Here is a 17,505-nt window from a genome sequence, read left to right as displayed (position 1 = left end):
GGTAATTAAATCAAACGATATTATGTTTGTGGGAAAGAAATTTCTATTGTTTTGAAATGGGAAAATTAAAAAAGTAGATAATAAAAAGTGAAAGATAAAGTATATATCTACTAGATTCGTTATTATGAAAATTTTTAAAAAGTTCCTTTTAATTCTTATAACATTGTTTTTCAGTAAGTAACAATTTTAATAATATAACTTATACATAAATAATTACAAATATTTATAATAATAATAAATAATACTTATATGTTATTATAAATAAGATGAAAACTATTTATTATTTATATATGGATTTATAAGAATATAACATATACAAGTTATTTGTATTTATTTTAACCTCATCAATCCTCAAAAGATATATTACAAATATATTAACACATTATAATAAATTAAATGATGAATTCATTCATTAAACAAGAGGAACTTTCACTTTGAATGAAAGGTACAATATTCTACACAATTAAAGCTTTCACTATGTTGAAGAATTAAATAATATATTTACGATATAATTATTATATTTATCACATGATTACGGCTAAAATTTTTATTTACTACAAATGTATAATTAACGCTTTCTCCTTATTGATGAATCGAAACGTTTACAATTATTATGATTATCGACCACAATTTTTTTTATTTTTATTTATTAAATATTATTACTACATTTTATTATATCTTTATTTGTTTCTATATATCTTTATTATTTTATTTCATCAATACTTTTTTTTATTTCTTTTTTATATAAAATATTAATATATAATATAATATAATATAATATAATATATATAATATATAATATATAATATAATATAATATAATATAATATAATATATATAATATATAATATATAATATAATATATATAATATAATATATAATATAATATATAATTTTTAAAGACTATCTTTTAGAGATCAAAACAAATATAAAAGTTAAGACATAAAAATATCGATTGAATCTTATTTATTAAGTTATAAGCAATTTAAGTTTGCGTTAAATGAAATAAGACAGAGATAGAATATAATGCCAGACTTTACCTTTTTAAAATCTTTTTCTTTTAAAACAAAGAATTACGTATTTAATCGAAATTATTAATTTTGAACATTTAACTAATTATAATATTTAAAAACGAAATGCAATTTTTATATTTTTATATTTTTGTATTTTTGATCTTTCATCTTATTTTGGTTTGAATAATTCTCTTATATCTCAACATAGCCAAATATATGTAGGTATATATCTTAAATAGTAATGATATAATCTTAACATTATTAATTTGAAATATGTTTAAATTTTTTATTTAAATCTAATTATGATCATTAAAAATCATTTAATAATTTATTTATATAATAATTTATATAATAATTTAATAATTTAAATTCTCATATGAGATTAAAATAGATTTATCATCAATACATTTTTGTATCATATAATACATAATAATAATAGTTACATAATCTCATTATCATTTTCATGTTACATACAATATTATCGATTGAGATTGAAATCAAATATCATTAGAACAAAAAAAATTATAATTAAATTTGGCGATAGTCAATTATTTTAACATAAGAATTATAATTGCAATTGATTCATAAAATTCAAATTTGATACGAGATTGATTGTCCGACATTTTTATATAAAAAAAAATATATCTTTCAGAGTCAAATTCAATTTTTATTATCTGTATATTCAAATTCAAGTTAAAATTAATATTTTGAATATTCAACATTTGGATGATAAAAACTCAGCCAATATTCAAATTTAAATTAAATAAACATCCAATTAAATTAAATTAAACATCCAATCGAAGACATAAATAACTGAATATAGTGAAAATGATTATCGATGAAGTTAATCAAAATTTTAAAAATTTAAATATATATTATTTTTTTGTTTATTATATATTATTATATAGTATATTTATATTTATAAATAATATGTATAAGAAGTTTAGTTTAAAAAAAAATCAATTATGAAGAAAGAAAAATATTTAATCATTCAGAAAGTTGAGGATAGATTCAATATATTATGATGTGAAAATATATTCTTTATGAAATTTTCTATATATATAATCTTTGTCGATATTTTCAATATCTGATTTTAATTGTCAAAAAAAATTTATTCTATTTATCTAGAGAATAAATAATTATAAAAATATATTCTAATCTATCTAATCTATAAAAATATATATATAAATTATCAATTTTATTATTAACTTTATTAATTTTTAAAATTAATAATAATAAAATCTTTGCTTATAATAAATCTTTGCTTAATATTTAGAATCCACTATAAAAAAATAAAAAAATATTAAATATAAATACAATTAGAAATAAGAAATTAACATTTAAAGTAGATGAAATTAAGTTGCAATACTTTATTTTTTTTTTTTTTTTAGCAATATTCATTAATATACACGCATATATAAAAAAATAATATTAGACGTAGAAAGAAAAGACAATAATGCAACATGTATGAGAAAAATTTTATTTTAGAACTACATATCTCTCGATAAAAGAATGCTCCAGATAGAATCCCTAATGAATCGTTTTAACCCATTTTCTCAGCTTTGAATAGCAGGATTTCCTGTGACATCTTCTACACCGTCGAAAATAAAACCGTTCCGTCATTACACTGCAACTGTATATTTTGTTCCAAGAGATTTTCATGGATAATGAAACCGTTAAGTCTCCTCATTTTAAAATTGATAAAATCTTCTTATTTTAGTTATATAGATGATTAAATAAATAAATAGATATATAGCCATTAACAAGTATATGTACATATAACAATGTACATATAACAATTTTATTATTTTATTAAGTATTCATTCGTTAAGAAAACATTCTTTACTGAAAAAATTTCATAATTATTCATTCATTTTCATTATATAAAAGTAATTCAAAGAATACTAATATATAAATGTGCAAAAAGATTAGTTACTTATTTAAAATTAAGAAATTATATAAAAATAAAAATAAGTAATTGTGAACAATTATCTGACTTCTTGCGTTATATTTCACTGTCATTGTGGCTAATTAACCCTTAAGATCACGAGTTCTAAAAATCTACACAAACACTCAAGCAAAGTCACTGAGGTTCATTATGGATTTTTCTAAAATTTAGCATTCTAAATATGTACTTCAAATATTTAAAACTATAGTAAAATCAATGGAATAATTTTATTAAATACTTTTTAATATTAATATAAACAATATTTAAACAATTGACATAAAAATTGAAAAAAATTATTATAAAATATTAAATTCTCAAATTATTCTATTTAGGATTCTAAAGAAAAAAGAATGTATGCTAATAAACCAAAAAAAAGAACGAATGTATAATTGAATATATAATTATTATTTATAATTTTTTGGATTATTTCACTTTTATAATTTCATTTGAATATCATTGAATGGAGTTATATCTTATGAACAATGATTTAATAAATTCAAGTTATGATTTAAGCACAACATGATATAATAAAATATTTGAGAATTTAGATTATTTAAAAAAAAGATTTCTAAGTACAAAACTTTTATTTTTTATGCTATTCGTATAATAATAATAAATTTAATATTTTAATAAAAAGTATTTACAATTTTTTAAAAATTGGAATAATTCCAATTTTTAAAAAATTGGAAACTTATAAATTCTTGAATATGAAAAAATTATTATTATTATACTCATTCGATATAAACATAAAAATTATGTGATAAATCATTTTTTGCAAGTATTGGAAAGATTTCACTTAACTTAATTCTTTTAAATGAAATACAGTACATAAATACGTATATACACATAAGCATATCTATATATGCGTGACACGTTCGAGAAAGTCTGCTATTATAAATGTATGACAATGATATGTTTTTTTATTTATTGATTACATAAATAAAAGAAATTCATTTGAAACTTAATAGATGAAGTTAAAATAATATAATATAATATTTGGAATATATATGAATGTTGATTTCGAAATATATTATATTGTGTTATTTCGAGTTAATATCTAATAATTTGTGATTTTAAAATATAATAAAAAAATTAATTATCATATATTTATTTCTTTTCAAAAATAAATGATCCATTGTATTGAAAATTTAATGACAGTTCAAAAATTTTTCAAATAAATTGAATTTAAAATTAATTTATTTTTATTAAAATATGTAATTGATTATTAATTATTTTATATAAAATAAAATAGTATTGATTATTAATTGTTTTTCTACTTATTATCTTTTTTGGATAATTTTTTATTATCTTTTTTGTTAATAAATAAGAAAAATAATAATTAAAATATAAAAAGAAAATTCTTTATTTTATTATTTGCTGGTAAAAAAAAAAAATTTGCAATAATTAAAACTTAATTTTTTAATTATCTTAAGAATATGATTATTAAAATTACTTCATAAGTTTTTTCTAATTTTTAAAAAATTAATCAATTATACAGTAATTAGATCCCATTTATCCTCTCTATAAAATTGAATAATACACTTCAATTATTTTAAATTAAAACTAAATTTTCTTAATATTTCGAAATTTAATACTATTACGCGGAAGATAATACACGATATCAATTGTAACAGTTATAGGGACAACTGTGGTTAAAGGAAGTGAAAAGAAAGGAGTCAAAGGAGAAAGTAAAGGATAGAATGAAAAAGAAGGAGGGAGAAAGAAAGAAAAAGAGAGAGAGGCGATGTTTCACTTAGCTATTTCATTACCTTCACTCGATCCTTGGCCGCAGTGCAAACAGAGCCATCATCTGTGTAACGCGTATTCAATCGTTTCAGGATCGCTTCATAGATCGATCATCTAAATTTGCGTGGGAATCATGATTGATAAATTATTTTACGAACAAAGAATGCTAAAATATGCCCGATCGATTAACATTTAGCTGTTACAAGTGATTAATCATTGTTCGTAGCTTTAATTTGTTATAACGAGATAGCGCTAGATTATTTTACATTGGAGTAACGTGCACCAGTTTTTAAACAGCTGCAATCGACCGCAGTTACACCCACGAGATTTATAGATCCGGAAAGATCATATTCGTATTAACCTATTTCAATCTTATATTTCTCAGGTACGTATTTATATTTCGATGAAATATTGCTATTAATTTTTATTAAATTATTATTTAAATGGTTTATAATTAATGTAAATTTTATTAATAATTATTTTTAAGGTAACACACCTGATCATAAATCAATAAATATTTAACAAAATGTTATGATAATGTTTGTAATAGATAAATGAACAATATAATTGTAATATAATAAATTAATTGTTTCTATTGTAAGGAAATATTATTTTATAATAATCTTAATCTATTTTAATAATGCGTAACATTATATAATAAAAAATGTAAATAGAATAATTCACATTGTTATATTGAATAAAAAGTAAATAGTTTATTATATAATTTTAATTTATTGAAAATTTAAATAAAATTTTTTTAATTTAAGAAGAATAAATAATTTATTATGATATTATAAATATTTTTATTATATATAAATACTTTTATATTTACTTTCATTGTTTTAAATTTTATAGAATATAATTTAAAATCGAATGGAATTAGAAAAATTATGAAAAAAGCATTAAGCTATTTACAACTACAATATTAAAATAAAATTTTATAAATTATTAATAATTATCAATAAATTAATAAGCTCATATATAAAATTAGCAAATGAACTATGGACAAAATTATATTAATATATATAGTTATAAAATTATATAATTTTACATTTACATATAAAACATTGTAGAACATAAAAAATCATATTCAAATTTCATAATTTTGTAAATTGAATAAAAAAAATTAATAAACAATTGCTAAAATAAATTTTATATCAGATAATTGATAAATTAAAATATTTTTTGCAAGTAACTTGATTTTTAATTTAGTAAAATTACGTTTTATAATACATGACAAAGAAATGTACATGTACAAAAATAAATTTCATTATAATTATAAGTAATATTATTAAATGAAAAAATATTTCAATAATATAATATATTAAAACATTAATATATTATAAATTTTTGATAATATTTTCTTAATTATAAAGTTTCTATACAAATTTTCATTTTTTAAATCTCTTTTACACGAAAAATTCAATAAAATAAAACCTCTATTATTCTAATCAAAAATTTTTATTCATCGAGTCGAAAGCAAAATTCAATTATAGATATTGTCCTTTTACAATATTAAATATAATACTAAAGTAGATTTTGTAAAAGTAATTAATTTTCGCAATATCACATAAATATAATTTTATCATATATTCATCATAAATATATTTACAGTATTTATTTATATATATATATATATATAATTTATTTGTTACTTTTTGCTATATACACTTTTTATATTCTTATAATTTTATATGTTTAGTTTTCTATATTAAAAATATTTTTTCCTATCGGATCGTATAATTGATTTTGTATTACTAATTCATATTTTACGATTATATTATTTATAGTTTAAATACAACGATAATTTTAATGAACATTTGTTTATAAAATGGAACAGGATGTTTTACGATTTTTTTCTTGAAAAGAAAATTAAAAAATTAAAAATCAAATTAAAAAAAAAAATATTTGAATGAAGATCATTGAGATGCAAAATATATATTATATATAATACATTATTTTCAATGATCTCCAAAACACATTTTTTAATTTCACATTAATTCATTACTTTTTCAAAAGATCGTGAAGTATTCATTTATGATGATAGCTAGAAACAAATATCTACTATAACTCTCACTGCATACGAATCATAAATGACGTAGTAAATGTAAGTGTTTTTAGTAAATATTAAATAACTTCTTAACTTTAATGTAAAGTACTTATTCTTTTCTATGTCTTCGATGTTAAAACTGTTTGTATTTTACTATCTTTTAAGAGTTTTCTCTTACATTTATATATATATCTTTTATGAAGATAACTCAATAAACGTGAAATTTAGAGAATGAATAATAAATATAAAATTCATGCATAATTGAATTTAAATGATGATTTAACTCGACTGAAAGAAAAAAATGTGCTATTATTTCGTATTGCATCGATTTTTTTATCATTTTGTTATATACATAAATAAACTTTAAAAAATTCAATACATAACAGTGCAATTTTTTTATAGTATTTATTTATATTAATCTTTAAATAATAGAAATGAATATATAGGATATTAATATATTCGTAAAATATCTTTGAAAGGCCAAAATATACACAAAAGTTATAAAAATGTAAATTAAGGTTTATTTATTAAATTGAAATTTGCATTAGACGAAGCGAGACAGAAGGAATGAGACAACTCTTTAAATCAAATTAACCAATATTAACCTTGTATTCACTATATAAATTGCGAAAACGTAAATTTTCTGATGAAATTTTATGCCATATTTTTGTTATAAAATATAATTTTTAATAAAATATGAATTTAATAAATAAGAAAAATATTGAATGATAAAAAATATATTTATTATAGCATATCAATTATTTTTCTTTATTTAAATTAATAAAAAAAACGATAGTAGTTATCTTTCGATTACAAGAAGAATAAATTCTTTCAATTGGAAAGATTAAATTAATTTATCTTTTAATATTAAATATTAAAAATAAGTTTCCAAGTTTTTTCGAGCATTCAAAAATATTGTTAAGATTAATTTCTTTAAAAAAATAAAAAAATCTAAAAAATAAGAGTACATAACTTTTATGTAATCAAAAAGAAGAAAAGTTAGAAAGAAAAGAAGCCGCAAAACGATAATGTAGTATTCTATAGTTGCTGTGGTTCCAAACCATCTTGACAAAAATCGTTTAACAAGAAAGGATGATGTGAATGGTAAACACGTCATGCTTCCTATAAGTACTGTCTATTCAAAACAATTGATAATACCGCACGTGCGTTTGTGCGAAAAAATGATTTGAATGAAATTATATTATATTAAAAAATTGTAAAAATTTTACAAAAACAATATTCTACAAAAGCAAAATAATGACAAAAAATACATGACATTAAAAATTGAATTATATTATTAATTTTAATTATCATATTACAAATTATTATAAATTTATATTATAATTATTAAATTTATTTATATAAATTATTATAATTTATATAAATTTATAAATTAATAATAATTAATTTATAAATTTATAAATTTATAAATTAATAATAATAAAATAAAATAATATAAATTTATAAAATTTATATAAATTTGCAAATTAGCTGTTTTATTAGATTTTATCAGACTTCATTTTTTAAAAAGATTTATTTCATCATTAAAATAAGAAATTAGTTAAAGAAACTCAGCTAAAAAAATAATATCATTTTGAAAAAAATAATATAATTTTTGTCACTTTTAAAAAAAATAATCAAATTTTTCTATTTGGTAAATATTTCCTTTGAAAAAGTTCAAAATTCAAATGCATTCAGAAGCGGAAGAGAAGTTCCGCTTAATGATTGGAATAGGAAATGGAACAAAAATAAACAAATGAATTAAATTGTTAAAAATATTATATTTTCATTCATTTTTATAAAATATTTTAAATACGAAATAACAAAAAGTAATTTTTTGAGCTTTTTCGAGTGATTTCTCATTTTATTTTTAAAAATATTATATTTAATATATTTATTTAAAAATTATATTTTGAAAATTATTTTTATCATTCAAATTTTTACTTATAAGTTTTAAAAATTCAGTAAACATTGATTGAACTGAAATTCATTTATGCTATATATATATATATATATGTGTATAATATAATATGTCATTATTGAAAAATAAAAGAAAAACAATACTTTACAATTTTTTATCAATATATTATACATAGAGAATGTTTATTTGTAAGATATTTTTTAAAAATTCTAGAGATCAAAGCAAATACAAATTAGATTAAGATTTGTCAAATAATAAGCAAATATTTAATAATATAATAATAATAAGCAGATTTAAAAAAAAGAAGAATTAAAAATTAAAAGGAATTATTTTATTATAATAGAATATAGAAAGTGATATTGTTATGAATTGTTATATACCTATGCAACAATAAATATATATGCAATAATAAATATAAAAAATATCCAGAAAATTAAAAAATTATAAATTAATTATTATAAAGAAAATTACTATATAAAGAAAATTCATAAATAATAATAATTCTTATTTGATTATGATATTTGCTACTTCAATAATTTCCTTATTACATGTTGAATCTTATATATATACATATGAATCTTATAAACATACGAGATAAATTATATTTTTCAAAATTAAAAAAATAATTCCTTTTTAAAGACATATATAAAAATATACAATAGAAATACACATACTTAACAAAACTGAATCACTTAATTTTATCAATTTAAAATATTCAATGTCAATAAAGAAACGAAGCAACAATGTAAAAGTAACAATGATCGATGAAAGTAAAAAAAAAAGAGCACCTTATACCTGAAAACGAAACTTGAAAGTACAAAAATGCAGTACATAGTTACCGGTAGAAACCTGAGTCATTTGACAGACCAACTCCACGTGGACTCTTACGTTCACCGAGTATAACCGAGTACGTTCACCAGGGCAACGAATGCACTTGCACTTTTTAAGAGAACCTGTTTCCACTGTAACGCGAACCTACATTGAAAGAACCACACCCACTAGAGAACTCGAACCATAGATCTATTTGGAAAGGAGGACCTTTCCGTTACTATGCTAGGTGAACAACCATGATTATAAATTTTATCGCGAGTTATTTCCTTCGTTTAAAAAGTTTGTATTCGAAGCAAAAAATTAAAAAGATTTATTTATGTAGTAAATAATAATAGTTATTGATTGTTTACTATTGTATTAATTAATCAATGTGAATATATGTAAAGCAAATCTAGAAGATTTCACAATTATATTCTTTTATAATGTTCATTTGATTGTTGTTATTTAAATTTATGAAATTAATAATATGGATTTTAAAATCTATCAATCATGTTCAATATTATTAACTATATTCAATATTATTAACAATATTCAACTATAATACTAATAAAGTATTAAGTTATTAAAATATTATTATAAAAGCATTTACTAAATTATTTTTTAATACATAATCAATACATATTTTTTCATTCATCAATTGTGCAAATTTATGTTGCAATTAAAAATTATGATGGAATTAAAAATTAAAAAATTAAAAAATTTTAAAAATTAATATAGAAATTTAATTAATTTTTAAAAATTAAAAAATTAAAAAAATTTAAAATTAAAATTTTAAAAACAAATATAGAAATTAGAATTTCAAAATAATGAATAAAAAAAAATACATAAGTTTTATATACTTTAGGTGACAATGACAAAACTTAAATTAATTAATAATAGATTATAAGTATTCTCCTTGATTTAAGATTTAAATGGACTAGTTAAAAGAATTAATCTTGTATAACTGTTGCAAGATAGAACTTAAGAACTCGATGTTTATTAGAACGAATCGTCACATCTAAGAGAGAATGTAATTTCATATTCAAAACTAGCACACTAGTTTACACGAATAAGATGGATTTTATATTATAATATTTTATAACTTTCCTTTTTTTATCATTCATATAAAATAATTATATATTAGGATTGAAAGAAAATTATATGATTATTTTTTTTAATATTTAAAAATGTCCTTAATCTTCAAGATTCAATAAGATATTTCTGTAAAATTAATTTTTGTGGAGAGAACTTTGAATTTTTAATTTTTTTAAACATATTTTTAAACATATTTTTCAACTTTCAATTGCTTTTATTATATTATTTTATTATATTTCAATTGCTTTTATTATATTATCAATTATATATTATCAATTATAACTTTAGTTTTAATGTTATTTTATATTTTTATTATATTATTTATATTTTTAATGTTTATAGTTTAAATTTATTAATAAATGAATATCTGAAAATTTATTAATAAATGAGAAAACTATGAATATTTATGAATTGATAATTTTCTTTAATTTTAATCTAAATTTTAATCTTCTCCAAATATAATTTAAAATTTTTTATTCAAATTTATTTTTAAAAAACAAAATTTATCATAAATAAAAATAAAATAAAAAATTAAATTATTGAAAATATTGAAAAACTAAAATATATTTTAAATTATTAAATAAAAATTTATAAATAAAAAGTTTATAAAATTAATGAATTTAATATTTATTACTTATAATTTAGAAGTTTTTTTAATTAAATTCAATACTTAATGAAAAATATACATATATATCAATTTTGATATCTTCGTTATCACATGAATATCAGATTGAATGATTTCTTTCTTTCATTAATTTTTTTTTATTTCTTTTTTTCTTTGCTAATTTTAAAACAAATGTAACTTATTATTATATCATTATTATATTATTATTATTACAGTTTTTAAGGAGAGATATAAAAAAAATTCTAATTTTTTATAGAATTAAAATATATATGCCTATTCATCAGTATATTTATAATTTATATAATAAAAAATACTTTATAAAAATGTATACAAAAAATGTTATAAATAATATAACATCGCTCATATGATTAATATGACAAATGATTACTTATTATTCTTATTTTATATTTAATTTTACTATTTTATTCATTCTGTAAATATTTATGAAAATATATTATCAATTATCAAATTTATTTTTACCATTAAATATTTACAAATAAAAATATAGTGAAACAAAAATTCTCCAAATTTAATAGGCAGAAATGAAAATTTTAATTTAGATACTATTATGATATATGATATATTTCGAATACATAATAAATTAATTTTAATGAATTTTATGTTTAATCATATGTTGTGTAAATCAAAATGTTGTTTAAATCAATTTTGAATATATTGAATTATTATTGAATATATTAATTCGAATTTTTTAATTATAAAAACTGTGCCATATTTAATATATGACTTATGTAAGTGAAACAAGAGAAATTGTATCATTTTGTTCTTTAAGGTTACTCTTGCGAACAGGTAAAACTTTCACTGCGTTTATTATAACATGCTCTGTATATGCTGTCTCATTTGACTGACCAGAAATGCTAATGTTTTCCTGGTTTTCATTTCTTATATATACTATAGTGAAGATAAATAACATTTTTTTACAAAATAAATTATGGATTCTTAATAATTTCAAAACTAAAATATTTTCTATGAAAATAATTGAATTTATTTTAATTTAATTTATTATTATTATTATTATTTATTAAGAATAAGAAATAATAACTTAAAATTTTTTCTTCCTCGATAGAATCGGAATTTATTTTTGTTATTTTTATACAAATACTTATTTATATCTATTTATATTGATACTATATATTATTAAAAATATAATATAAAATAAAAAGATATATAGATTATTACATCAATTGTAATTGAAATCAATATGGCAAAATAAAATTTATCAGATAAACCAGATTATATAATCATTTTTATATAATATAATAATTTTTTAAATATAAAATTATTAAATTTTAAGTTCTACTCTTTAAATTTCCAAAAGATCAAAAATTTTGTATTTTTCAAAATGAAATTTAACCAAATTTCATAATGTTTTTAAATTTTTCTTTATTTATTTATTTATTCTAATTATTTTAATAAACAATGAAATCTTATAATTTTTACTGTTTTTCAGAAATTAAATTAATGTTATTATGAACTATTAAAATATAATATTTGCTTATAATATGTGAATATACTGTAAATAAGTAAAAAGTGAAATGAATGATTTATTCATTCGAGATATGAATGAATATATAGGGCGGGAACAGATGACTGGTATGACGTGATTCCATAAAGATAAGTTGAAAAAAAAAGGATAACATTTCTTAATTCTATTTCCTAATATTTATTTCTATTCAGTTTCAAATTCTTTTTAATCAAGTATTTAATTCTTATTTATTATATTATATTATTTTTATATTTCTTATTATTTAATTTAATTTTCAAACTTGATTTTCTTAAAAACAAAAAAATATTATTCTTTTTTTCAAATTTATTTTAAGATATTTTCAAATATATAAAGATATATCTTTTGTATACTTGTACCAAATTTTACATTTATCAGACATTTCACATATAGTATGTTAATATATTCATGGAACATGTCGAGAAACTAAAACAAACATTTGATATATAAAAATCGGTTATGACTTTATAATTTATTAAATTATAAATTATTTAAGTTTATGTTAGATGCAAGATGGAAATAAAATGACTTTAGTTTCATCTAACAAATTCAGAATTAAATTATTTATAATTTAATGAATAAAATTCAATCTGATATTTTTGTATAACTTTTTTCTTTGGTTTTTAGATTTTCCAAAGATATCTATCTTATCATAAATATATATATATATCCATAGATATCCATCTATATCATAAATGTATATTAACATATTCTTAATAATTCAGAAAGAGAATTTTCAGAAAGAAATTTTTATATACGAATCTTATAATATTTTTTGAAAATACTGAATTCGTCTTTATTGAATCATAATTAAATACAGAATTATGCTAAAATGTATAATTTTAAACATATATCCAATACATGTAATTATACATAAATTTTATAAATAGTTTTTTATTTTATTATATATTTCTCTATTATCAAAGAATGAATCAAAAACTTTTTTATCTAATAATTAATTTTGAAAAAATGATATATTAATACATAAATATTTTTTATTTGCATAATAATTAGCAGGAAAATTATAATTATAAATTTGCATTTCTACAATTTTTAAATTTAAGAATAATAATAATAATATTTTTTGACAACTGTCTAAAATTAGAAAATTTAAAAACAAAATATTAAAAATATGAAATCATATTCCAGAATGTTAGCAGCAATCAATTATTATACGGCAACGGTGCTCTTTGCACTCATACATCGATCATTCTCAGCTATGGTTCTTCCAAGGCCACCTTCTTCACCAAATTATATTCAACGCTTTGATCGAAAAGAAAATGATCAAAAATTCTATGAGGGAAAGCATTTACAAAATTTCTTACAAAATTCTAATGTGGAAAGAGCTAATACCAACGATTACAGGTATAATAATTATATTTACAATTAAGTTATTATTTTATTCTTTTAACTTTATAAGAGCTATTAATATTAAGCATATTTTCTCCATTTATTCTCTAACTAGTTTTAAAATCATATTACTATTACAGTTATCAAGATAATTTTTATTTATAATATAAAAATATAATTGATTGCAAAATTGGTTTTATGATTCATTATATCACAAAAAAATTCCCAAATTTTAATATTTGTTTATAATTCTACTATTAACTACAAAAATTGTTCGTAAGTATTAATAACTTTCTTATGTGATTTCTAGATTTTTTTTTCAAATCAAATTTGAGCCAAATTATCAGTAATTATTTAATAAAAATATTGTATTAGCTTGTATATAAACTATTTATCTATATATAATATTTATACGTATTAATATTTATATGTATATGTATTGTTTAGGTATATATTTTTGATTTTAAATGAAAAAATAAAATATTCATAAATATTAATATAATAATAGTAATATTATTATTATTATAATATATTATAATATATATATTATATATAATAACATTATTCTCAATATATTAAATTATTATATATATATATATATATATAATGTAATTCGAATATTTTCGTTTTTGCAAATCTATTTTATTAAATTTGAATATGAATCAAATTTTATTTTACTATCAAAATCAATTCATATTATTTTTTATGATATAAATCTAAAATCTGAACAATATAGATTTTAATCATTAAATATAAATAAACTAAGAATTAACACAATTAATATTAAATATGAGTTTGAAATAAACTAAAAAATAAAAGTTACAAAAAATTATATTTTTTTCAGTCTCGTAGAAATCGAACTCCAAAGTCCGGATGAAATGAATGCTGCTAATCTTCAAAATATTATACACGTAATGTTGAAACAATCTGAACAAATTCAAAATGAAACTTATCCTCATCCGGAAGTGATATCACATTCAATTTTCGGTGTAAGAGATGTTGGTCTAACCTCAAATTTCAAGATGAATGTTAACGAAGACAGACGCATTTTAGGTCTTCCGAAACTTCAAAATCTTGATGAAAAGTTTTATTATTTAAAAAGTAGCAGACCAAAAGTTTATGTGAACGTACGAGGTCATAGCGGTTCTTTTCAAAAAGGTAATAATCGTCCTAAAACGACTTCCAGTAACAATCCTATAGAATTTCTTCGAATGACATCTCCTCTAGAAAGGCAAACTGATTGGAAATCTCATTACAATAAAATAATTCATCCGTTAAAGAAATTCGAGCATCAAATTAACACGAAACGTGAATATAAGAAACATCTTTCGAAGAATGAAATAAAGAAACTTAATAAAGTAGCTGTAATATATGGTTTGGAAGATCTCTCCACTACCGAGAGTTCTATGGTGACATCTAGCGAGTTACCGAAACAAATACCTGCACCACCATCAAAATTACCGAGCAGAATATTAATGGCGCAAACAACTCCTGTTCAAAGATACGCTTTAAGAAGAACAAATATATTGCCGGAATATAATTTTTCCGATATTTGATAATTTTCAAAATGTACAAATTATTTACTTGAAATATTTTTCTCAGGTCTGAGAAATGAAGAAATATTGGATATCTCTTAAATACAAGCAATATTAATAATTTTATTATATCAATTAGATTATTCGTATTATAGAAAATTTTTTCATATTAAAAATATGAATAATTGTTGTTGATATTTTCAAAAAGTTCACTATTTTAAATCAGTTTACTTGTAAATAAATTTATTTTGTACAATTAAATTAAAGAATATGATTATTATATAGAATATTAAATTACGAATAGACTGTAAATGTTTATGCAAAATCAAATTTTTATAAATATGAATTAGGAAATAGAGCTTAAATAGAAATTTTCTTTATTCTTTAAACATCATAATATATATCATATTTCGAATATTTTATGCACGTCATGTAACTTTTGTAAATTTTTATATATTTAAATTTTGCATAAATATATTTACAGTATATATAAAAATATGTATGTTATATAGAAATTATGAAGAAAGATACACTTCTAAAAATGAGTGTCTGTGAATTATTTTTTTTTTTTTTGTTTTACAGATATTGTAGAGCTGATATTGTATAATAAATACAAGTCGTTGATTTTAGCTGTAATAAATAGAAATATTAAATTTATATATAAAATTTTAAATTTTTGTTTTATTATTTTGTTTTAAAATTTAAAATTATTTTTAATATCATAGAGAAATATCATATTAGGTTTTTATCATATTAATTTTCATTAAAATCTATTCAAAACAGAAGCTTGATGGATAAACTTTGAAAATAAGATAAATTTCATCAAAAACGCCATCTTTTATATGTATCTATTATTTCTAGATGTTATATTATAGATAAATAATGAAATTTTTTTTCAAAGCAATGAATGATCTTACAAATATAAAATTAAAATCCAGTTCAGATATTAAATCTTACATAATATTAATTATTTTTCAATCATTTTCTTTTGTTAGAACATTATCAATTACGGTCAACACTTTTGTTAGGAGATAATAAAAAATATAAATTAAAATTTTTTTTATATATTTCATAATCCGTAAACGACACAATTGTATCTAAGACGATCATAATATTAGTACTCACTAAAAAATCAATTTTGAAAAAATAAAGTTTCGAAAGTATTTAATTTTATTTTTTAATTTATTTTTGTACAAAGAATCACTTACCTTTCAATTTACAAATTAATACAAAAATAATTTTATTATATGTATGTATAATTATAAACAATAGTAAATTTTTTATAGATGCAATAGCATTCAAAAGTATTCAGATATTTTTTTATTTTCAATAAAATGCAATTATATATTATATAAATTTGCGAATAAATTAGCCTGATGAGAGCTCTTATATACGAATATTTAAAATTTAATTTAATTCTAACAATAAGAATATTTATTACTTATATTTTGATATTTATTATAATTAAATAATATAATTAATATAATTTAATATAATTTCTCTTAAAATAAGTTTAGATAAATAATGTTTTATTTTACAAGTAAAAAAATGAATACTAATCGATTAGTTTTTTTATTATCATAATTATCTAATGGAAAATTATAATTTAGTAAGTGAAATTATTTTGTTATAAAAAAAGTTTATTTTTGGTTATTTAATTTCTAAATTAAAAAATTATTAATTAAATAGTGATATCTATGGACAGTGATCGCGTACTTAATTCAGATTATAAAAAAAAATTTTTTAAAAAATTATATTTTTTATTTTTATAATGATGATAAATATATTTTTTAATATACTATTATAAACTATTATAAATAAATTGAATGTCCGAATATTTATGAGCAGTAATGTACATACATGTATTATTTTGTATATTTATAAATAAAAA

General features: G+C 18.2%; 2 protein-coding genes across 2 annotated transcripts in view; one reads left to right on the top strand and one right to left on the bottom strand.

Annotated features, from left to right (window-relative positions):
* LOC122719215 (unconventional myosin-Ie-like) overlaps positions 1 to 17,505 on the bottom strand; it is a 46,045-nt gene that overhangs the window by 8,577 nt on the left and 19,963 nt on the right. The gene's annotated exons all lie outside the window — the stretch shown is intronic.
* LOC122719216 lies at positions 4,699 to 15,681 on the top strand. The gene is made up of 3 exons (XM_043944849.1): positions 4,699 to 5,091; positions 13,879 to 14,094; positions 14,924 to 15,681. Exons 2-3 carry the CDS (start codon positions 13,880 to 13,882, stop codon positions 15,633 to 15,635), a joined length of 927 nt encoding a protein of 308 aa, XP_043800784.1. The 5' UTR covers positions 4,699 to 5,091; position 13,879; the 3' UTR covers positions 15,636 to 15,681.

The sequence above is a fragment of the Apis laboriosa genome, unplaced genomic scaffold, assembly GCF_014066325.1.
Source record: "Apis laboriosa isolate Shangri-la unplaced genomic scaffold, ASM1406632v1 scaffold71_cov137, whole genome shotgun sequence".
Taxonomy (NCBI): Eukaryota; Metazoa; Arthropoda; class Insecta; order Hymenoptera; family Apidae; genus Apis; species Apis laboriosa.
The sequence above is the reverse complement of the archived record's forward strand: the minus strand, read 5'-3'. Positions and strand labels throughout refer to the sequence as shown.